We start from the raw sequence: 24704 nt of genomic DNA on the forward strand, positions 1-24704 counted from the left end.
AGAGTAGCTGGGACTACAGGCGCCCGCTACTGCAGGCTACTTTTTTTGTATTTTTAGTAGAGACGGGGTTTCACCATGTCGGCCAGGGTGGTCTCAATCTCCTGACCTCCTGATCCATCCACCTCAGCCTCCCAAAGTGCTGGGATTACAGATGTGAGCCACCACACCCGGCCTGGAATTTTTTTAACTCTTCCAATAATTGATAAAAACATTAAAATATGGGCCAAGCGCAGTGGCTCACGCCTGTAATTCTAGCACTTTGGGAGGTTGAGGCAGGTGGATCACCTGAGGTCGGGAGTTTAAAACCAGCCTGAGCAACATGGAGAAACCCCGTCTCTACTAAAAAATACAAAATTAGCCGGGCATGGTGGCACATGCCTATAATCCCAGCTACTCGGGTGGCTGAGGCAGGAGAATCACTTGAACTCGGGAGGCGGAGGTTGCGGTAAGCTGAGATCGCGCCATTGCACTCCAGCCCGGGCAACAAAAGCGAAACTCCGTCTCGAAAAAAAAATTAAAATATGAAAACAATTATGAGTGATAATCCCTGAATGCCCTACTGTTTTTCAGTCATCTGAAGATATTCCCAAATATTCTCCCCTTTCACCATATTTAAGGCAGGATTTCAAGCCAATAAAAGTGGTTAAAATAGCTTTTGCCACAGAATCTTGTTTGAGGGCTCTGAAAAATCTAAATGTATTTCTCTTCTTGAATGTATACCCCTTTCATTAGATGAGTCAGTCATCTTTTTTCTGCAGAAACCACACTGCCTCATTTCATTATCTGAGAGCCAACCCACCCTTTTAAGAACTCATCAGCTACCACCCACCGACTATGCTAACAACCCTTGAAAAGAACACCACATCATCCAATTCACATGTAAAGTAGGAGAAATAAAATTCAGTCACATGCAAAATGGCCCACAATTAGGCCAGCACAGCAACATCAGCTGGGGGTAGATCATCTGTTCATCCACCCATTCACCAAACAGCTTTTAGGTGCCTACTATGTGCCGGGCCGAAAAAAAGGTATTACAAAATTACAAAAACACTGCACAGAGGGTTTCCAGTGAGCCTCACCTTTTCATAGAGGGTACCATTCACATCTGCACCATAGATTGGAGGATTGAATGTAAGATTTTTCCAGTATTTCCGCTCGAGCTCTTCAAACTCACTATAGCGTGGGGTACAGTACCTTTTGAAAGTAAAAAGAAACATGTAAACCACTTACAGGGGTTTATTAGGCATTATGAACATTACAAGACATAATCCCCTATTCCAGTGACAGCAAGAATTTCAAATGAACAAGGCATAATCTTGGCCTTCAAGGCTCTAATACGTAGTCAGTCCCTCAACGTCCCTTCCATGAGCACTGGGCCTGAGGAAGGTAATGTACACACAGATGTAAACCGGTCTTCCTTAACAAGCACAACATCCTCAACTCTCTGAAGAGACTCTACTTAAACTACACCTTGCTAGATTCAGGTGGCCACCCAGGGAGAAAACGGGCTTACAGACCAAGGCCCAAGGTCCCTACATATCCACAGACAACCAAAACCCAGCAGCATGTGAAGAGCTAAGGCTTTCCAACAGCATTCACCTCCCTGAACCAGCCAAAAGGAAGCTGCTCCAAGAGGGCTCATTTGTAAGTACCCCTGCTATATGCCCAAGCGCCCTACGCAGTGGCTGACACTCACCAAGTAATCACTCCTAAAAACAACAAATATTTTAGTAAAAATATAAAATAGCTCTAAAAATATAGATTTTTGCACATCAAATATTCCAATTAGGAAAATACGTACTTACATATACGCATATTTATATCTACCTGTCTACATAAAGCCATAAAAATATCTACACTTTGGCCAGGGGTGTGGCTCACACCTGTTATCCCAGCACTTTGGGAGGCCTGGCGGGAGCGGATCACCTGAGGTCAGGAGTTCAAGACCAGCCTGGCCAACATGGTGAAACCTGGTCTCTACTAAAAATACAAAAATTAGAGGGGTGTGGTGGCACACACCTGTAATCCCAGCTACTTAGGGTGGGGGCTGAGGCAGGAGAATTACTTAAACCCAGGAGGAAGAGTCTGCAGTGAGCTGAGCTAATGCCACTGCACTCCAGCCTCGGCCATAGAGTAAAACTCTGTCTCAAAAAAAAAAAAGAAAACTATACCTTAAAAAAAACTATACAAGATCCTTGCTCTGCTGCCCAGCCTGGAGTACAGTGGTGTGATCATAGCTTACTGTAGCCTCGAACTCCTGGGCTCAAGCAATCCTCCTGCCCTAACCTCCTGAGTAGCCAGGACTGCAAGTGTACACCACCACATCTGGTGTTTTTATTTTTTTTAGAAATGAAGTCCTGCAATTTTGCCCAGGTTGGTCTCAAATTCCTGGCCTCCAGTGATCCTCCAACCTCGGCCTCCCAAAGTGATGGGATTATAGAAGTGAGCCAATGCACCCAGTCTAAAAATATCTATACTCTTTAGCTTAATACTGAAAATTTAATTTAAAAAAAAAAAAAAAACTTCTTTTAGATTCAAACCAGCCAAGTACAGTGGCTCATGCCTGTAATCCCAACACTTTGGGAGGCTGAGGCAGGAGGATCACTTGAGCCCAAGAGTTTGAGACCAGCAACATGGCAAAATCCTATTTCTACAAAAACTTTAAAAATTAGCAGAGCTGGCCAGCAGCAATGGCTCACGCCTGTAATCCAAGCACTTGGGAGGCCCAGGCAGGCAGATCACGAGGTCAGGAGATCAAGACCATCCTGTCTAACATGGTGAAACCCTGTATCTACAACAAATACAAAAAATTAGCCGGGTGGGGTGGCAGGCGCCTATAGTCCCAGCTACTTGGGAAGCTGAGGCAGGAGAATTGCTTGAACCCAGGAGGTGGAGATTGCAGTGAGCCTAAATAGCACCACTGCACTCTAGCCCGCGCCACAGAGTAAGACTCCATCTCAAAAAAAAAAAAAAAAAATCTGACTAAGTAACTGCCTTACACTTTAATGTCAACCTAGGGAATAATAAATTTTAGAGACCTAACATTCTCTCTGAAATACAATTAACTCCCCTATTGTCAACTAATCTGTTTCATGAATTTAGGTTTTTAGGTCGGTCATGGTGGCTTATGCCTGTAATCCCAGCATTTGGGAGGCCAAGGCAGGCTGATCACTTGAGGCCAACAGTTCAAGACCAGCCTGACCAACATGGTGAAACCCCGTCTCTACTAAAAATACAAAAAAATTAGCCAGGCGTGGTGGTGGGCACCTGTAATCCCAGCTACACGGGAGGCTGAGGTAGGAGAATCGCTTAAACCTGGGAGGCAGAGATTGCAGTGAGCTGAGATTGTGCCACTGCACTCCAGCCTGGGCAACACAGCGAGACTCTGTCTCAAAAAAAAAAAAAAAAGTTATGTTTTTACCTTAAAGGTAATCTGCTATGTATTAGGACGAAAGCAATAGACATAGGGCTGGTTAATTTAAAAGGAAAACAAGTGTGCTGAAAGAAGAAAAAGCGAGACCAGCCTGGCCAATATGGTGAAACCCCATCTCTACTAAAAATACAAAAAAATTGGCCAGGCGTGGTGGCGGGCTCCCAGCTACTCGGGAGGCTGAGGAAGGAAAATCACTTGAACCTGGGAGGCGGAGGTTGCAATGAGCCAAGATTGTGCCACTGCACTCCAGCCTGGGTGACAGAGCGACACTCCATCTCAAAATAAAAAAAAAAGAAAAGAAAAAGCCTTAACAAAAAGGGAAAAAAGGCTGAGGAGACTGAAGCCCCTGGCTGAATTCCATGTGAGAAACAGAAGGCAGGTGAGTTTGCTCCTCATGTGTAGCAAAAATCAGACAATAAGGATGGCAGGAAGGATACAGCCTTTCACCTGCAGAGCCCCACATTTCTTCAACATGCCTTTATGTAAATTCTCTCATTGGTCAGCAGGTTGGCCAGCAAGGTAGATGTTTTAAGAGTTAAGGTTGGCCAGGCACAGTGGCTCACACCTGTAATCCCAGCCCTTTGGGAGGCCAAGGTGGGTGGATCACGAGGTCAAGAGATCGAGACCATCCTGGCCAACATGGTGAAACCCTATCTCTGCTAAAAATACAAAAATTAGCTAGGTGTGGTGGCGGGTGCCTGTAATCCCAGCTGCTCGGGAGACTGAGGCAGGAGAATTGCTTGAACCCAGGAGGTGGAGGCTGCAGTGAGCTGAGATCGCGCCACTGCACTCTAGCCTGGCGACAGAGCGAGATTCTGTCTCAAAAAAAAAATAAATAAAAGGAGTTAAGGTGTCGGCCGGATGCAGTGGCTCATGCCTATAATCCCAGCACTTTGGGAGGCTGAGGCAGGAGGATCGCTTGAGCCCAGGAGTTCAAGACCAAACTGGGCAGCAAATAATAAAAAATATTAGCTGAGCGCGGTAGCACATGCCTATCTATACCTCCAGTTACTTGGGAGGTTGAGCAAGGAGGATCATTTTGAGCCTGGGCAGTCGAGGCTGCAGTAAGCCATGATTGCACCACTACACTCCAACTTGGGTGACAGCGACACCGTGTCTCAAAAAAACAAACAAAAAGAGTTCAGTTGTCAATAAAACTAGAAGACCTCAATTACAATTGTGATAAGTTAAGCGTGGTAAGTCAATGAAAAGAAGGCAAAGAGTAGAGACAGAGTGAGAGCTCATGAAGCACAGGAATGCCACCCCAGCAGCGTGAAGACAGGCAGGCACAAGACCTGGCTCTGGGCTATCAAAAGTGAAGGCACAGTATGTGTAACAGCTGAAATCAAGGGATGTGCAGATCAAAAGGCTCAGGAAAAGCAGCAAGGAAAAAAGGAAAAACTCCTTGTGGAAACTCAAAATTAAGGAGTCAGTGGAAAGTGAGAAGATCCAAGGAAGAGGATTAGAAGGAGTGGTCAAGGCTGGGCGCGGTGGCTCATGCTTATAATCCCAGCACTTTGGGATCAAAGGTGGGCGGATCACCTGAAGTCAGGAGCTCAAGACCAGCCTGGCCAACACGGTGAAACTCCGTCTCTACTAAAAATACAAAAATTAGCCAGGCGTGGTGGCAGGCGCCTGTAATCCCAGCTACTCGGGAGGCTGAGACAGGAGAATTGCTTGAACCCGGGAGGTGGAGGTTGCAGTGAGCCGAGACTGCACCATTGCACTCCAGCCTGGGGAACGAGTGAGACTCCGTCTCAAAAAAAAAAAAAGATGGAGTAGTCAGAGCTGAACAAGGAAACACAAAATTTATTCTCTGTGAATCTCAGGAAAAATGAGAACTAAACATTAAAAAACAGCGGAGAAGGGCCAGGAGTGGTGGCTCTTGCCTGTAATCCCAGCACTTTGGGAGGCCAAGGCAGGAGGATCACTTGAGGTCAGGAGTTCAAGACCAGCCTGGCCAATGTGGCGAAACCCTGTCTCTACTGAAAATACAAAAAATAGCCAAGCATGGTGGCACGTGCCTGTAGTCCCAGCTACTTGGGAGGCTGAGGCAGGAGAATCACTTGAACCTGGGAGACAGAGGTTGCAGTGAGCCAAGATCACTCCACTGCACTCCAGCCTGGGCAATAAAGTGAGACACCATCTCAAAAAAAAAAAAAAAAAAACCAACAGCAGAGAAGAACTGAAAACAGGCCTACACAAAGAAAGATATCTCTAAAAGAGACAGGAATGTACAGAGAAAGAAGGAGTGACAGAAAATAGCAACCAGCTTGGTGGTTTACTCACACTGCTAATGTCAAAACAGAAATGAGCTAGCAGGCTGAATGGGCAGTGAGAAATTCCAGCACAATTAAACACAGAGCATCCCGAGAGAGGAAGTGGAACTAAAGCACTTTTGATGAGCAGGTGGTTGATAATACCCAGCAAAAGCTCCTTGTGCACCACATCCAACTTTCTCCTTGCAACTTTAGAGTCAGAAAATGATTCTACTTCTGATGGAAAAACAATGGGATTTGTTGTTATAAGAATAGGAACAGGTTTAGACTAGGACACAGTCCTGAGAGGAGGGAATGCTTCCATAAAAAAAGCAGAAAGGGAGACAGCTAGAACAGAGCCATCCTGCTGAAGACACTGTTCATCAGGACAGCAGCAGTCCTGGAGATGCTAGGAGGATGAGACACCAGGGTCCTAGGTGCTATGTCAGGTAAGAAAGGGTTTCCACTCACTTATCGCTATTGGCTATCTTGCGGAACTCTCGAACAGTCATGGCTTTCTTCTGTATGTTGTACTGAGTGAACAGGCCAGACTGCCCCGTCACCAGCTGTTGAATGGGGGCAGGAATGACCAAATCATCAATGTCATCATAGGATGCTCGTGGCTTCCACTCTTTTGGAGGAACAACCTGAAGGGAACACAAGAAACAAAAAGACAGATGAGAAACCTGGCAAGCCAGTCAGAGTCCAGGAAGCATGTAGTTACCAGCCAACCTAACAGTCAATTTTACTAGACAGTTACTTTGATTTACCCACATTCACCAAAACACAGTAAGTCACAGGCATGCTAACCCTGATCCACTTTTGCCACCAACCAGCTGCCTAATTGCAGCAACCTAAGGTAAGTAATACTTGTTCCCAGCTTCAGTATCTTATTTGGACACCAAGAAAGGGGATTAAAGACTTGATTCTCTCTCAATCTCCTAGCCCAGGGCTCTCTTTAAAAAAATCACAAACACAACTTTACTTGATTTGGTCAACTCTATACTTGTACAGAATTTCCTTTTTTCACACACTAGATTACAGTTTAATTACAAAGAAGCATAACATTCTTAAAAATCTAATCTTGAGGCCGGGCACAGTGGCTCATGCCGGTAATCCCAGCACTTTGGGAGGCCGAGGCAGGTGGATCACCTGAGGTCAGAGTTTGAGATCAGCTTGGCCAACATGGTGAAACCCCATCTCTACTAAAAATACAAAAATTAGCCTGGTGTGGTGGCACTCAACTATAATCCCGGCTATTTGGGGGGCTGATGCAGGAGAATCGCTTGAACCCGGAGGCAGAGGTTGCAGTGAGCCAAGATTGCGCCATTGCACTCCAGCTGGGGTAACAAGAGCGAAACTCCGTCTCAAAAAAAAAAACAAAAAAAATCTAATCTTGAATAGTTAAGTAAGATAGATCTGCTTTATGGAATACTATACAGCTTTTTTTTTTTTAATTAGAGAGTATTGTTTTACTTTATGTAACAAGGGAGAAAACAACACACACACACACACACACACACTCACAAGCATCTGCATAAGGCAACACTGAAAGGACATACAAGAAAATACGGAAAGGGAGCAAGACTCTACATTAGCTACCTTCCAATAGCATTCTGTTTTTACTCACATAATCAAATTACCCATTCCAATAGTAATAAATTAACAAGACAGTTGACATGAGAAAAAAGAAGAATGAGTTGAATCCATAATTGACCTAGAGGGAGGAATATATGTTGTTAAAAAGGAAAAAAGAAAAAAAAAAGAAAAAAGAATGAACGAACCAACACAGGAATGTATATGGCACGATGCCATTCTCTTTTAAAAACAAAACAAATAACACTATTTTATACGTGTGTATGTTTGTATGAGCAGAGAAAAAGGTGTGGAGGGAGCTATTACCACTTAAGGAGACGGCACTGGAGAAGGTGGATGAAGATCAGCCTTTTCTTTATCTGCGTTTGAAATATTTAACTTGTAATAACCGACATTTTTTTTGGTAACTTTAAATCTAATAAAGTACAACCAAAAAAAAGCAATGTGCTATGAAAAACTGCACTGCAGGCCCTGCTATTCCCGCCTGCTGTTATTAACCCAGCAGTAGCCGTATCTGCAGATAAGAAAGAGGATGTGGTCGTCTCAAGTCTCTGGAGGCACCAGGGTCCAAGACTGGTCCTCAGCTTTGTAGCCAATGTTCTTGCTTTCTCTTTTCATATTGAAAATGTAACAAGCACATATGGTAGGAAATTCAAACAACATAAAATGGTGTAAAAAATTTCCTCCTGGCTTAGACTGAGGTCCCTGCCTCTCAGTTTCCCGAGGATCTCTCCAGAAATGCAGTTCTTTCAGCTTCCAGCACTCAACCTGATTGTGACAGAATATATGAAAAGCTGATTTGACTCAGGAAAAATAACGAATCCAACTCACAGGAGAAAGAAGTACAAACCAGAAACCAATTTCAAATTACAAGGACCAGAATACTCATGTTGGCTGGCCAGTGCATTCTCTCCCCTTGAAGAAAGTCCACATGGGAAGCCAAATTGCTACTAGAGTGCTGGATGAGACTGAAATGAGAGCAAGAGAAGTCAGATGGCATAAGCACTCACTGGCAGTTCAATAACACCACAGCACCCAGCTCCACCAAGAGGGCTGAGGCACAACAGCAGCCAGGCCTGGAGACACTAGCTCTTTACCTCCCCCTTTCTGAAGATTCCAAGTAGCTCTCTTCCTACCTAAAAGCAGAGATGCTTCTGATGTTAACAACGGGAATTAACTTGCAAATAGAACCGCATTCACTAAAGTCATCACCCCACCCAACTTTCAGTAAAACACAGTTCCGGCCCAAATTTAGGAAAAAAATCTTACTGCTCTGCCCTAGGTTAACAAAACCATTTGAACAATCCCAGCTCCTTACCTTGGCTAGCCCTGCCCGATGAGCTCCTTGGGATTCAATGTAGGCAACGTATCTACTGAAGTTTCGGAACTCTTCCATAGTTGGATAAAAGGTCATTATCCTAGCACTGGGATTCAGAGTTTCAGACTCAGAAGCCATTTTCCCTCCTTTTTGAGGTCCCTTTAGTCAGACAGGAATCTGAAGAAACACATTAAGAGTATAAAATAATTTAAAAATTAAAATTAAGTGCTGGAAACATCAACTCTGAAAACAGTAAAAGATAATATAGAAATTCAAAAGACACAGTTAAGACTTCACACCTGGAATCTACCTCTAGGAAAGTTATTTAGGGGCCAGGCACGGTGGCTCACGCCTGTAATCCCAGCACTTTGGGAGGCCAAGGCGGGTGCATCGCCTGAGGTCATAAGTTTGAGACCAGCCTGGCCAACACAGTGAAACCCTGTCTCTACTAAAAATACAAAAAATTAGCTGGGCGTGGTGGCGGGCACCTGCAATCCTAGCTACTCGGGAGGCTGAGGCAGGAGAATCACTTGAACCCGGGAGGCTAAAGGTTGCAGTGAGCCAAGATTGCGCCATTGCACTCCAGACTGGGCAACAAGAGCGAAACTCCGTCTCAAAAAAAAAAAGAAAGAAAGAAAGAAAAGAAAGAAAGAAAGAAAGAAAGAAAGAAAGAAAGAAAGAAAGAAAGGAAGGAAGGAAAGAAAGAAAGAAAAGTAATTTAGGGTGGGGGTGTGGTGGCTCAAGCCTGTAATCCCAGCACTTTGGGAGACTGAGGTGGGCAGATCGCTTGAGTTAAGGAGTTTGAGACCAGCCTGGGCAACATAGTGAGACCCTGTCTCAAAAAAAATTTTTTTAAATAAACAACAAAAAGTTATTTAAATAAACTAGAAATACAGATCGAAAAGGTTCTGTTTAAAAAGAACCTGATGTATCAAAACTGCATGGATTCAAACCTTATTTCAACAGAGACATTGTTATTGCAATAGGATTGTTCTTGAAAGAAAAAAAAAAGAAAATTGTTTCAGCTAAAAAAAGGAAACTAATTATTTAGTTGTTGGTCCTAATAGTACAGCTAAAATGCCCATATTTTACCCTTATCCTTTCAAGCTACTCCCTTATTAACACCTTGCTAATCACTTTTCAGAGTATTAAACAGAATACACTACAACTTGAAAGCCACCCATGGCTGGGTGCGGTAGCTTACGCCTTGTAATCCCAGCACTTTGGGAGGCCAAGGCTCCTCCCTAGGGCACAGCTAAACCGGATACCTAATAAAAGTTACGTGGCTACAAGATAACAAAACTTAAGGGTTCAAAAGTACTTTGATATTAGTAACATGATTTAAAAACCCTTTGATATTAGTAACATAATTTTAAAACCCTAAAGTGAAACTGTTCTGTCGAAACTAAGATGCAGTTTCAGCAGTACTTAATGAAATAAAGCTACAGACAAGTTCAGTTGCACTGTACCCAGAACTCAAAGGACAAAATTTAAACTGGCAATACACGGCAAACTTCATAACTGATTGGAGAAAGCAAAATAAATACTTTGTTTTTAGATGAGAACTTCAGCTAAGTGGGTGCATCCCCACAGCTCGGTAACACAATAGACCATCTCAACTGAAAAAAGACAAAGCATATCAGTGAAAATAGGCCATTCTAGAAGGAACACCAGTATGTCCTTTCCTTTACCCACCCTCCTCACTGAGGGTCCAGCAGTTCTGTACCCCCTATCTGGGGCCCAAAGCTATGGCGGTTCAGCTCCAAGACTCTCTTTGAGAGTTGGAGAGCTCAGAAAGGAGAAAAGCGCCTCCAATCTACCAGAAATCTAGTTACAGCCCTGGGAGCAGAACAAGGAGCACAACTGTGGAAGGCAGGAGAGAAGGCAAATCCAGTTACCCGTATCTCCTAGGCTTCCTATCAAAAATAAGGCGTGTTTCTAAACAGGCGCTTTTCATGAACCTGGCAGAAACTTTGCATGGCAGGTATACTGTTATCCCTGTTTTACATACCAGGAAATTTGCCCACAGCCCACTCTTAAGTGCACCTTCCACTGCTCTATACTGCTTACATCCTCATCTCCACCTGGACTAAGTCCTCTGCAAGGGCAGCTCCAAGTGTGGAGAAACCCGAAGTTTATTTAATTTTGAAGACCCTCTTAAAAAGAAAAATGAATCAAAAATATCTTACTTTTGCAAATTTTATAAAAACACACAATCATGTGAATACAATGTTGGGGCACTTCCCCGGGCCTTCAAAGGGGCCCTAATGGGCTTCATCAGCCTCTGCCCCTATTCATCTTTGTATGCCTAGAACAATGCATGGCACAGAGTAGGCAATCGGTAACTGTTGAAAAACTGATTTCCTCACCCTCACCTCAATTGTTCATCCCTTCTTCAACCCTAGGATTCCCTTCCCCCAATCTGTTCCCTGGGGAAAGCTCCCGTTTCATGACACCTTCCCTCCCAATCAGTAACAAAGCCTAGAGATTCAAGAACACCGGCTCCGAAGTCAAAACTCTGAATACAGATCCGGTCTCTGCCGTTTATTAGCTATGTGACCTTGGCTGTGTGAGTTGACTGAGTCTCAGTTTCTCCACCTGTAAAATGGGGATCCCAACCCCCTGCCCTGCAGGGTCGCTGTGATTAGCTCAGATGATGCAAGCAAAGCACTAAGCACTAGGCCCGGTACTTACCCACTCAATAAAGCTAGCTGTCGCTAACAACCCCCTCGGACTCCCGCACCCTTCCCTCGCAGCCGCTCCCGCGAGCATCACTCCAAAGGCAGCGCACCCTGCTCCCCACCGTCCCCGAACCTCACCGCGCACAGGTTCGGCCCCTCCCGGCCCCGCCGCCTTGGCGAGTGAAGCTCGGCCGCAGGAAGAAGAAAATAAGGCCCAGATGACCCGCCCCCCTCTCCCGAGGTCCATTGGCCTTGAAGATTGGAAAGGACCAATCTCAGAACCCATTCTGGAAGCTCCTTCTCCTATTGGCCGAGAAACATGCCGATCACTCACCGCTGGAAGAACCACCCCCACCGCCCCTCCCCCACCAAAACTCACGGTCACGGCTACAGCGGCAATGAGCCTCGAGAATTCCAAAACCCTATAGTTCTCACCTACAGCCCAAAGCCCCGCCAGGGCTTAGGCTCAGCTCCTGCTGTCGCCACTGGCCGCTCCTACTGCTTTTCCAGCAGGCGAAGGCCGAAACTCCACCTCCTCTAAAGTCGGCATCTGCGCAGCCGCACAGAGTCAACCAATTCAAGGGTGGCTGCAAGCCATACACCAGCCAATGAGCACGCGCCGCAGCCACCGCCCCGTCCCGACCTCAGTGTGCTCAGCCTATGAGCGCCGGCTCGGGCTGTTGCCGGGAGGAAACGCTGTACCACTAGGGACCGCGGCCAGTGAGCCTCTAGCTGGTTCGCGAAGCTGGCCAATCATAGGCGGGCTCCTGGTCACCCATAAGTAATCAGGGTTGAAAGAAGCTAGTACCTGGAAGTGGGCCGGTCCGGTAGATGGGTAAGGGCGGTGAGGTTACTATAAGATGTCGCTAACGAAAGGATGGGCCAAAGTTTTCTTGGGATGAGTATCCTCTTTGCCTAACGTGGAAATGTGTCGGGGCCCTTAGGGGCAGCTTCCGAGCTCAGGGAGTGCTGAAAAGATGACCGTCTTGTCCCGGTTTGTCCTGGGTGTCTCGGTTTTCAAAACAAAATCCTGTGGCCTTGGAAACCCCTCATTCGCTGTCAAGCCTGAACAGGGAAGGGAAGCTGCCCTGAGGGTCATTAGGACAGACCCTGAGGGAGACTCTCCTTAGGGTCATTAAAAAGCAATTCCTGGCCGGGCGTGGTCCCTCACGCCTGTAATCCCAGCACTTTCGGAGGCCGAGGCGGGCGGGTCACCTGAAGTCGGCAGTTTGAGACCGCCTGACCAACATGGAGAAACCCCGTCTCTACTAAAAAAAAAAAATACAAAATTAGCCGGGCGTGGTGGTGCATGCCTGTAGTCCCAGCTACTCCGGAGGCTGAGGCAGGAGAATCGCTTGAACCCAGGAGGCGGAGGTTGCGGTGAGCCGAGATCGCGCCATTGCACTCCAACCTGGGCAACAAGAGTGAAACTCCGTCTGAAAAAAAAAAAGCAGTTCCTCAGTGAGCGGGGATTTGGGGGATCATTAGGAGCAGCTCTTGGGGCGGAGAGGGGGGCATCCTGGGAATCAGAAGAGGCACTTCTGGAGGGCGAGGGGGCTTCCTAGAAGTCATTAGGAGCGGTTCCTGAGGGGTAGTGAGTCGCCTTAAGGAGTTCCCAGATTGTCAAGGGTAGTGGGGAAGGTCAAGTAGGAAAGTAAAATACCCACGACCAGAGTCATAAAAAATGTACAGAATTACCATGGATGAATAATAGGGTAGTGCCCTGGAAAGAGCTATATGGAGTCAGGCCTGTGTTCAAAACTAGTAACTTCTCTGAGCCTGGGAGTTCACATCAATAAAATGGAAAAAATAATGCCTTGCAAATTTTGTAAAGATGAGAGTTAATGAATGTTGGCAAAAAGAACATATTACATAGAATGCTATGGACCAATCATGATTTATGCCTCAGGCTGGGTACATGCCTACTGAAAAAAAAAATCTTTAAAAAAAATAGTTTCAAAAACAGAAATGACTGTTTCAAAAAGAATGGCCGTTGGCTACACATCCACAAGTCTTTCACAATAGGGGTTTTCGCCCTTACCCAGTAAGGTAATCGACAGTATTAGATAATAGATTATACTGAGTGGCTCACAAAAGTGCCAAGTCTGAAGAATCCAACTAGCAGGACACATAAAGAAAACCCAAATCATGCGGTAGAGTTCATCCACCACTGTCTTTCCTGCTGCCACTAAGCACAAGATACTGCAGGTTGCTTCACAGACTCCACTGTCCTGGACATGGATACAGTCGCTAGTTACTGTTACTGTGTTTCATAAACTGGATTTTGCTGTATTTCCTGGTGCTGCCAGATGATTTCCAAGGGCCCTCTACTGTGTATCACTAGCTTCCAATTGGTATGTGCATGTGATAGGTGGAGCCTAAATCAAGTTCTCGTGATATGCTCCCATTTTTCTGACCAGTTTTCCTGTTTCCTTTTTAAGCTCACCTTTCCCTTTGCACACTTTTTGTTTGTTTGTTTGCTTTTTTGTTTTTTTGTTTTTGAGACGGAGTTTCGTTCTTGTTGCCCAGGCACGATCTCGGCTCACTGCCACCTCCGCCTCCCAGGTTCAAATGATTCTCCTGCCTCAGCCTCCTGAGTAGCTGGGATTACAGGCACGTGCCACCACGCCCGGCTAATTTTGTATTTTTAGTAGAGAAGGGGTTTCACCCTGTTGGCCAGGCTGGTTTCGAACCCCTGACCAAAGTGATCCACCTGCCTCGGCCTCCCAAAGTGCTGGCATTACAGGCACGAGCCACTCCGCCCAGCGGCAATGTTCTATTTCTTCATCTAGATGGTGGTTATGCTAGTGTGTTCACATTGTAAAACTTATTTTTATTTATTGATATAGATAGATAGATAGATAGATAGATAGATAGATAGATAGATAGATAGAAGATAGATAGATAGATTTTTTTTTTTTTGAGACAGTTTCATTCTATCACCCAGGCTGGAGTGCAGTGGTACCATCTCAGCTCACTTCAACCTCCACCTCCTGGTTTCAAGCGATTCTCCTGCCTCAGCCTCCCAGGTAGCTGGGATTATATGCGTGTGCCACCACGCCCAGCTAATTTTTTGTATTTTTAGTAGACAGGGGGTTTCGCCATGTTGGCCGGACTGGTCTCAAACTCCCAACCTTAGGTGATCTGCCCACCTTGGCCTCCCAAATTGCTGGGATTATAGGCATGAGCCACTGCACCTGGCCACTAAAATTTTAAATTAAAAAAAAAAATTCTTTTTTTTTTTTTTTGAGACGGAGTTTCCCTTTTATTGCCCAGACTGGAGAGCAACGGCGTGATCTCAGCTCTCCGCAACCTCCACCTCCCAGGTTAAAGTGATTCTCCTGCCTCAGTCTCCCAAAAGTAGCTGGGATTACAGGCATATGCCACCACACCCGGCTAATTTTGTATTTTTTAGAGATGGGGTTTCACCATGTTGGTCAGGCTGGTCTTGAACTGCCAGCCTCAGGTGATCCGCCTGCCTCGGCCTCCTAGAGTGCTGGAATTACAGGCGTGAGCCACCACGCCCGGCCAAAAAATTCTTAATAGAAGTGGGAGGCTGGGTGCGGTGGCTCATGCCTGTAATCCCAGCACTTTGGGAGGCCAAGGTGGGAAAATCACCTAAGGTCGGGAGTTCAAGACCAGCCTGCCCAACATGGCAAAACCCCATCTCTACTAAAAATATAAAAAATTAGCTGGGCATTGTGGTGCACATCTGTAATCCCAGCTACACAGGAGGCTGAGGCAGGAGAATTGCTTGAACCCAGGAGGCAGAGGTTGTGGTCAGCCGAGATCACACCACTGCACTCCAGCCTGGGCGACAAGAGCAAAACTCTGTCTCAAAAAAAAATAGAAGTGGGGTCTCCCTATGTTGTCTCAGCTGGTCTTGAACTTCTGAGCTCAAACAACCCTCCTGCCTTGGCCTCCCAAAGTGCTGGAATTTCCAAGCATGAACATGCCCAGCTGTGAAAATTAACTGATCTGTATGCTTGAAAGTTGTGCATAACTTTTGATATACATATACCTTAGTTTTTAAAACTAAATTTAAATTTTTTTAGTTAAAAAAAAAGGAAAAACATGTTAATGTCCTCATGGCTTTAGGTCCTTTGCCCTCTTCTCTCATTCTACACAGTCTTCTTAGGTGCTTTTGTTTTATTTTTTCTTTGAGTTAGGGTCTCCCTCTGTCACCCAGGCTGGAGTGAAGTGGTGCAATCACAGCTCACCGCAACCTCAACCCCCTGGGCTCAAGCGATTCTCTCACCTCAACCTGTCAAGTAGCTGGGACTACAGGCATATGCCACCAAGCCCGGCTGATTTTTGTATTTTTTTGTAGAGACGGGGTTTTGCCATGTTGCCCAGGTGGGTTTTTGTTTCTGTTTTTGTTTTTGTTTTTTTGACAGCTGCCCACGTGCAGGTGTTTCTGGGTCTACAACTCACTAGCAAGTTACTTAATTTCTGTAGTTCTCAAGTTTTCTCATAACTAAAACTGGGATAGTACTTCCCTTTCTGGGTTGTGAGAATTGAATGAGATAAATGAAGTAATGGGATCATGAAGTAAACCAGTTAGAAGTCTAATTGGCACGTAGTAAGTGCTCAGTAAATGTCAGCTCAGTAAATGATGATGATGGTACAAAGCACTTAGCACAGAGCCTGAAACAAGAGCTCAATACACTTTCACTCTTAGGCTGCACTCATGTGCACACTGATGACGCCCATTGTATATCCCAGACATCTTCTCCCTGGAGCTCAGATCCATGTATCCTGCTGTCTCTGGATCCCTCCCCCTAGTTGTCCTACAGTTACTTAAAGCTGACCTACCCAACAAAGAGCTACTCTTGCCCCACAAATAAGCTGTACCTCCTAGGTTTCCTATCTCTCTTAGTGGAAGAGCCATGACCTAATTGCTTAAGCCAGGTGCAGTCCATTACCTCACCCTGTCCAGAGCTCCACAAAGCAAGTATTTTACAAAGGGGGATTTGTTTACATGTGCATCTTTCCTCACTAGACAAAAGTCTCTTGAGAATATCATTTTGGTCTTATTGGTAATACCGTTTAGGAATGTATTCCATTGCCAAAAATAGAAAACCCTAGCAAAAGTGGCTAAATACAAGTTTATTTTCTCATCGGATAAGAGGTCTGAAGGTGGTGAGCCTTAGCTCAGTGCTCAACAAAGTCATGAAACATACAGGTATGTTCCATCTTTCTCTTGCACCCTTTGCAACATGGCTTTTGCCACCCTCTTGTGCAACTCGTGATTGTAAGGTGACTGCTGCAGCTCCAGAAGAAGGACAGAGACAGTGTCCTGTTTCTTCTATCACACCAGCAAAAAGACTACCAGAATCTGCCTGCCTGCCAGTAATGAGTGGAACAGACCCTTTCCTGCACTCATGGTTTTTATAATCTAGTGAGAGAGAGACATGAAGCAAGTGCTTGCACAAAGAAAGAAAATTACAGGCTGGGTGTGATTCACACCTGTAACCCCAGCTACTCCTGAGACTGAGGCATTCGAGGCTGCAGTGAGCTATTATGGAGCCACTGCACTCCAGCCTGGGTGACAGAGTGAGACTCTTATCTCAAAAAAAGAAAAACTGCCACAAAGTTGTGCTTGCTATGAAGGAAAAGAACAGGGGAGAACACCTTTAGAGTGACTTGCCACCAATGGCAGCAGGATTTGGAAATAAAGCTATCATGGCATAAAGTGTATGCCATGTTCCCAGTCCAGGGGTCCCTTTCCTAGAGCTTCACTTTATCCAGCACTCAGCACAATGCCGAGCACGTGGCAGGCATGACATAAGTAATCATAATGGCAATATTATTCGCTTAAAAAGTTAACTACACCTAGGCCAGGTGAAGTGGCTCACGCCTGTAATCCCAGCACTTTGGGAGGCCGAGGCGGGTGGATTACGAGGTCAGGAGATCGAGACCATCCTGGCTAACACGGTGAAACCCCGTCTCTACTAAAAATACAAAAAATTAGCCGAGCGTGGTGGTGGGCGCCTGTAGTCCCAGAGACTCAGGAGGCTGAGGCAGGAGAATGGCATGAACCTGGGAGGTGGAGCTTGCAGTGAGCCGAGATCGCGCTACTGCATTCCAGCCTGGGTGACGAAGCGAGACTCCGTCTCAAAAAAAAAAAAAAGTTAACTACAGCTGGGTGCAGTGGCTCACTGCTGTAATCCCAGCACTTTGGGAGGCTGAGGCCAGTGGATCACCTGAGGTCAGGAGTTAGAGACCAGCATGGCCAACATGGTGAAACCCTGCCTCTACTAAAAATGCAATAATTAGCTGGGCATGGTGGCAGGTGCCTGTAATCCCAGCTACTTGGGAGGCTGAGGCAGGAGAATCGCTTGAACCCAGGAAGTGGAGGTTGCAGTGAGCCGAGATCGTGCCCTTGCACTCCATCCTGGGTGACAAGAGCAAAATTCAGTCTCAAAAAAAAAAAACAAAAAACAAACAAACAAAAAAAGTTAACTACATTTATTCAGCTGTTATATTTCAAACACTGTGCTAAATGCTTTATATGCACAAAAATTGTTTACATTTAGATATATGCTATCATTAACAATGTTCTTTTTAATAATATAATTTAATGATTTTTAAATAAATTTACAAACGCATGCAACTATTACCCAATCCAGTTTTGGAACATTTCCATCACCTCAATAAAATCTACCACCTCAAAAAGATTACCCGTGCCCAGTTATAATCAGTCTCCATTCCCACCCCCAGCCCCAGGCAATCATTAATCTATTTTCTGTCTATATAGATTTGCCTTTTCTGGACATTTCATATAAATAGAACCATAGACTATGTGGTCTTTTGTGTCTGGCTTCTTTCACTGAGCATAATTTTTTTGAGAGTCACCCATGTTGTAGCATGCATCAGTATTTCCCTCCTTTCTATTATTGAATAGTATTCCACTGTAGTGTTGATTGATGTTTGGGTTGCTTCCACTTTTTGGCTATTAGGAATAGTGCTGCTATGAACATTTACATGCTAGCCTTTGTGTAAATGTCTGTTTACATTTCTCTTGGGTAGATAACAAGGAGTGGAATAATTGCTAGGTTGTATAGTAAATTTGTGTTTATCTTTTTAAGAAACTGCCAAACTATTTTCTAAAGTAGCTGTACCATTTTACATTCCCATCAACAATACATGAGGAGTCCCATTTCTCCATATTCTTGTCAGCATTTGGTACTGTCTATCTTTCTGATTATAACCATTCTAGTGGGTGCGAAGTAGTATTTCACTGTGGTTTTAATTTGCATTTCCCTAATGACTAATGATGTTGGGCATCTTTTTATGTGCTTATTAACCATTCATATATCCTCTTTGGTGAAATGTCTATTCAAACCTTTTGTCAATGTATTAATTGGGTTGTTTGTCTTCTTATTATTGAGTTGTAAAAGTTATTTATGTATTTGGATACAGATCCTTTATCAGATGTAGGCTTTAAAAATATTTTCTCTCCCTCTGTGGCTTGCCTTTTCATTTTCTTTAGTGTCTTTTGAAGCACAAGAGTTTTCATTTTGATGAAGTTCAATTTATCAGTTTATTGTATGAATTGTGGTTTTGGTGCATTGACATTAACATTTACATAGTTCTGCTCTGCCCCTAAAATATGTCCAGAATTCAACACTTCCCTTCACCTCTACTCCATCACCCTGCTCCAAGCCATCCTTAGCCTGAATAGGATAATTGCCACAGCCTGCTAATGTCTCTGTATTTCTGCCCTTGCCCCCTGCAGTCTCCTCAACACAGCAGACTGATTCTTTTTAATTTTTTAAAAAATTATTTTCTACGCTGGGCATGGTGGCTCGTGCCTGTAATCCTAGCACTTTGGGAGGCCGAGGCAGGTGGATTGCTTGAGGTCAGGATTTCAAGACCAGCCTGGCCAACATCTACTAGAAATACAAAAATTAGCCAGGTGTGGTGGCATGGGCCTGTAATCCCAGCTACTCAGGAGGCTGAGGCAGGAGAATCGCTTGAGCCTGGGAGGTGGAGGTTGCAGTGAGCTGAGATCTCGCCACTGCATTCCAGCCTGGGGAATGGAGTGACACTCCATCTCAAAAAACAAAAACAAACACAAAAACAAACAACAAAAAAACGGGTTTTCTAATTTTTTTTCAAGTGATTCTCCTGCCTCAGCCTCCTGAATAGCTGGGATTACAGGCGCCCACCACCACACCCGGCTAATTTTTTGTATTTTTAGCAGAGACGGAGTTTCATCATGTTGGCCAGGCTGGTAGTGAACTCCTGACCTCAGGTGATTCACCCGCCTTGGCCTCCCAAAGTGCTGGGATTACAGACATGAGCCACTCCGCTCAGCCTAGAGTGATTCTTTTTTTTTTTTTTTTTTTAAGACGGAGTCTCACTCTGTCGCCAGGCTGGAGTGCAGTGGTGTGGTCTTGGCTCAATGCAACCTCTGCCTCCTGGGTTCAAATGATTCTCTTGCCTCAGCCTCCCGAGTAGCTGGGACTACAGGCGCGTGCCACCATGCCCAGCTAATGTTTGCATTTTTAGTAGAGACGGGGTTTCACCATGTTGGCCAGGATGGTCTCAATCTCTTGACCTTGTGATCCACCCACCTCGGCCTCCCAAAGTGTTGGGATTACAGGCGTGAGCCACCGTGCCTGGCCAGAGTGATTCTTTAATACTGGAAGCTACATCATGTTACTCCTCTTCTTACAACCATCACATGACTTCTCATCTCATTTTGAAGAAAAGCCAAATCCTTTTATTCTTTTTGTTTGAGACAGAGTCTTGCTGTCACCCAGGCTGGAGTGCAGTGGTGTGGCTCACTGTAGCCTCTGCCTCCCAGGTTCGAGCAATCCTGCCTCAGCCTCCCAAGTAGCTGGGATTACAGGTGTGCTCCCCCACACCTGGCTAATTTTTTTTTTTAGACGGAGTCTCACTTCTTCGCTCAAGCTGGAGAGCAGTGGTGCGATCTCAGCTCACTGCAACCTCCACCTCCCAGGTTCAAGCAATTCTCCTGCCTCAGTCTCCCAAGTAGCTGGGATTACAGGCACATGCCAGCACGCCCAGCTAATTTTTTGTATTTTTAGTAGAGACCAGGGTTTCACCATGTTGGCCAGGCTGGTCTTGAACTCCTGGCCTCAGGTGATCCACCCATCTTGGCCTCCCAAAGTGCAGGGATTATAGGCATTGAGCCACCGCTCCTAGCCAAAAAGCCAAATCCTTTTAACAGCCTACAGACAGTCGTCCCCCACCCGCTCTCTGCGCACCCTTCCAGGACGCTGTTCCCCCTCAGGTCTGAATGGCTTGCTCTCTCACCTTTCAGGGCCTCATTGAAATGTCACCACCTCAGTGAAGCCTTCCCTGACCACCATTATATCCTTTATTTATTTTTCTATTGTTTAGTTCTCTCCATTAGAATGTCTGCTCCATGAGGGCAGGGACCTTTGCTTTGTTCACCACTATCCCTGGCCCTTGGAGCAGCTCTGGCTCCTTGTATGTGCTCATTAAATATTTGTTGAGTCAAGGAATAATATTCCTTAATTTCATCCATGCAATGAACTTTAGAAGGTGGCATTATTACTGTCCCATTGTAAAGCTGAGGAAACTAGAGTGCAGGGAGGTTAGGTAATTTGAAATGAGCAGTCCGCCTGAGGAGGTATGTGCAATAAAATAATAGGCTGGGCGTGGCGGGTCACACCTGTAATCCCAGCACTTTGGGAGCCTGAGGCAGGTGAACTGCTTGAGCCCAGGAGTTCAAGACCAGCCTGTCTTGGACAACATGGCAAAACCCTGTCTCTACAAAAAATACAACAATCAGCCAGGTGGTGGTGTGCGCCCGTGGTTCCAGCTACCTGGGAGACTGAGGTGAGAGGATCACTTGAGCTCTGGGAGGTGGAGGTTGCAGTGAGCTGAGATTGCACTCCACTGCACTCCAGCCTGGGCAACAGAGCAAAACCCTGCCCCAGAAAAAAAAAAAAAAAGAAAGAAAGAATGAATGAATGAATGATAAACTGAAACTGAATCAATAAACGAACAAGAAGGACTATGTTTGTATACTAATGATGCCTTCAGCCTTCACCTCTGGGTCATTTACATTCAACCCTTGCCAGTGGGCACTAGCAGCTGAAAGAAAGTAAACAATCTTTTCTTGTACTTTGGGAAGCTCTGGACAAAGAGCCTGACAGGAGCCGCCCAGATAAGAAGCCATGAGAGTAAGCACCAGGAACACACTGACACACTGTGACCTGGTCAGCCTGGTTCCCTGGGGAGGGGGCTTCTGAGGCCAGTTTAGTCCATGTAAATAAGAAAGAAAATTCAGCCTTAATTCAGCCTTGCAGACAAGGTCAGTTGGAAATACCAGGGCCCTCTAGCCTATGAAATATAGAAACATAAATATAAAAATGCTTAGAGGGCCGGGCATGGTGGCTCACGCCTGTAATCCCAGAACTTTGGGAGGCTGAGGTGGGTGGATCACCTGAGGTCAGTGGTTCGAGACCAGCCTGGCCAACATGGTGAAACCCTGTCTCTACTAAAAATACAAAAATTAGCTAGGCATGATGGTGCGTGCCTATAATCCCAGCTGCTTGGGAGGCTGAAGCAGAAGAATCGCTTGAACCCAGGAGGCGGAGGTTGCAGTGAGTTGAAATCGTGCCACTTCACTCCAGCCTGGGCGACAGAGCAAGACTCCATCCAAAAAAAAAAAAAAAAAAATGTTTAGAGGCAGACACATGCATACCCACAAATACACTGAGTTCCAGTGTTTAACACAGACATCGATTTCTTTCTTAGCTGATGTATTCTCTCTTCTCTGCAGAGGATGGCTTCGTGTTACAGGCAAAGGCACAAAGAGCTTTGGGGATGGCTGGGCGTGGTGGCTCACGCCTGTAATCCCAGCACTTTGGGAGGCAGATCACCTGAGTTTAGGAGTTTGAGACCAGCCTCAAACATGATGAAACCTCATCTCTACTAAAAATACAAAAAATTAGCCAGGCATGGTGGCACATGCCTGTAATACCAGCTACTCGGGAGGCTAAGGAGAATCGCTTGAATCCAGGAGGTGGAGGTTGCAGTGAGCCAAGATCGTGCCACTGCACTCCAGCCTGGGCAACAGAGTAAGATTCCGTCTCAAAAAAATAAAAGCAGAAAGCCTTGGGGAGCAGCAACAAGGTGCCCCATGGGCCATGTCTACCTTGCACTCATGCCTTTATCCTTTGCTTCCACCCTGTGTTCTATTTGTTTGTTTGCCTTTTTAATCTCAGCCACTAAAATAACTTCTTCTCAAGGCCAAATGCCATCCATTCTTTAAGACTTGGCTTAAATTTTACCTATTCGTGCATTCTTTTTTTTTAAAGGTTACTTATTTTTTTATATATATATATTTTTTTATTATACTTTAAGTTCTAGGGTACATGTGCACAACGTGCAGGTTTGTTACATATGTATACATGTGCAATGTTGGTGTGCTGCACCCATTAACTCGTCATTTACATTAGGTATATCTCCTAATGTTATCCCTCCCCCTTCCCCCCACCCCACAACAGGCCCCGGTGTGTGATGTTCCCCATCCTGTGTCCAAGTGTTCTCATTGTTCAATTCCCACCTATGAGTGAGAACACGTGGTGTTTGGTTTTTTGTCCTTGCAATAGTTTGCTGAGAATGATGGTTTCCAGCTTCATCCATGTCCCTACAAAGGACACGAACTCATCCTTTTTTATGGCTGCATAGTATTCCATGGTGTATATGTGCCACATTTTCTTAATCCAGTCTGTCATTGGTGGACATTTGGGTTGGTTCCAAGTCTTTGCTATTGTGAATAGTGCTGCAATAAACATACGTGTGCATGTGTCTTTATAGCAGCATGATTTATAATCCTTTGGGTATATACCCAGTAATGGGATGGCTGGTTCAAATGGTATTTCTAGTTCTAGATCCCTGAGGAATCGCTGCACTGTCTTCCACAATGGTTGAACTAGTTTACAGTCCCACCAACAGTGTAAAAGTGTTCTTATTTCTCCACATCCTCTCCAGCACCTGTTGTTTCCTGACTTTTTAATGATCGCCATTCTAACTGGTGTGAGATGGCATTCTTTTATTTAAAGACTTTTTACTAAGCATCTATTTTGTGCTGACTCTGGAAATACAGAGATAACAACTCCATCCCTCTACTTGGGACAATTACAGGTACTTCAACTCAACAAAAGTAAACTCTTGGCCTGGCACAGTGGCTCACGCCTGTAATCCCAGCACTTTGGGAGGCCGAGGTGAGCAGACTGCCTGAGCTCAGGAGTTTGCGACCAGCCTGGGCAACACAGTGAAACCCCATCTCTACTAAAATACAAAAAATTAGCCAGGCGTGGTGGCGGGCGCCTGTAGTCCCAGCTAGTTGGGAGGCTGAGGCAGGAGAATTGCTTGAGCCCGGGAGGCGGAGGTTGCAGTGAGCCGAGATCACGCCACTGCACTCCAGCCTGGGCAACAGAGCGAGACTCTGTCTCAAAAAGAAAAAAAAGTAAGCTCTTGCTTCTCCCCTGACTCTACTCTGCTGTTAGTGCTCCCCACCTCAGTAAAGGCACCAATATTCACCTAGGTGCCCAGAGTCATTCTCGATTCTTTTAGCAGCCCACATCCAATCCTATTAGCCTTACTTACTTTCAAAACTATATCCCGAATCCTTCTCTTAACCTCTGCATCACTATCATTGTACTTCAAGCAGCCATCACCCTCCACCTGGAACACTACAACAGCATCCTGACTGGACTCCCTGCTTCTGCTCCTGCCCCTTCCAATCTGTTCTCCAAATAGGTGCCAGAGTGATCTGTCAAAAAACAAGTCCCCAGCCTGGGCAACATAGTGAGACCCTGTCTCTACAAAAACATTAAAAAATTAGCCAGGTACGGTGGTGTGCACTTGCAGTCCCAGCTACTTGGGAGGTTGAGGTGGGAGGATGGCTTGAGCCTGGGGGGTCAAGACTGCAGTGAGCTGCGATTGCGCCACTGCACTCAGGCCTGGGCGACAGAGTGAGACCCTGTCTCAAAGACGAAGAAAAGCAAATCCAATGAACTACCTTATTGAAAACCCCTTAAAAGCTTTCTGTGCCCCTATCCTGAATCCAAAGTGCCTTGCTCGTGTCTGCGAGAGCCCCTGCCCATTCTGCACCCCATCCTGCCCCAGTCTCCCCTTGCACTCTGGGCTGCAGCCACGCTGGCCTTTGTTCTGTTTTTCTAAAACACCCCTTGAAAGACCTATGTTCCCTCGTGCCTCAGGATCTTTACACCCTGTTGAGCCTCTTCCTTGTAGAAGCCTCCGATTCCCCATACTTGTCTGGGTCCTACTGTCCCATGCTGTGGGACCCAGACTAGTGTGGGGAGTCAGAGGCTTCTGTGAGAAAGGGACTCTCTATGCATTCTGCACACTTCCTGCAAAGCATCTGAGCTTTTGATTTTGTGTGT

General features: G+C 45.6%; 1 protein-coding gene across 4 annotated transcripts in view; it reads right to left on the minus strand.

Annotated features, from left to right (window-relative positions):
• The window catches only part of KDM4A (lysine demethylase 4A), a 55685-nt gene extending 43733 nt beyond the window's left edge, over window positions 1-11952 (minus strand). Inside the window, exons 1-4 of one of the 4 annotated variants that reach the window (XM_019016889.4) lie at window positions 11722-11952; window positions 8606-8782; window positions 6163-6338; window positions 1080-1194 (exon numbers count right to left, since the gene is read on the minus strand). In XM_019016889.4, the coding sequence (XP_018872434.4) occupies window positions 1080-1194; window positions 6163-6338; window positions 8606-8743 (429 nt within the window). In that variant the 5' untranslated portion in view covers window positions 8744-8782; window positions 11722-11952. Of the gene's footprint in view, window positions 1-1079; window positions 1195-6162; window positions 6339-8118; window positions 8256-8605; window positions 8783-11299; window positions 11535-11721 lie in introns of those variants that run through there. The other 3 variants (XM_055346890.2, XM_019016890.4, XM_063699472.1) reach the window with 3 other exon arrangements.
• Window positions 11953-24704: the final 12752 nt, after the last annotated feature.

The sequence above is a fragment of the Gorilla gorilla genome, chromosome 1 (genome assembly GCF_029281585.2).
Source record: "Gorilla gorilla gorilla isolate KB3781 chromosome 1, NHGRI_mGorGor1-v2.1_pri, whole genome shotgun sequence".
NCBI lineage: Eukaryota > Metazoa > Chordata > Mammalia > Primates > Hominidae > Gorilla > Gorilla gorilla.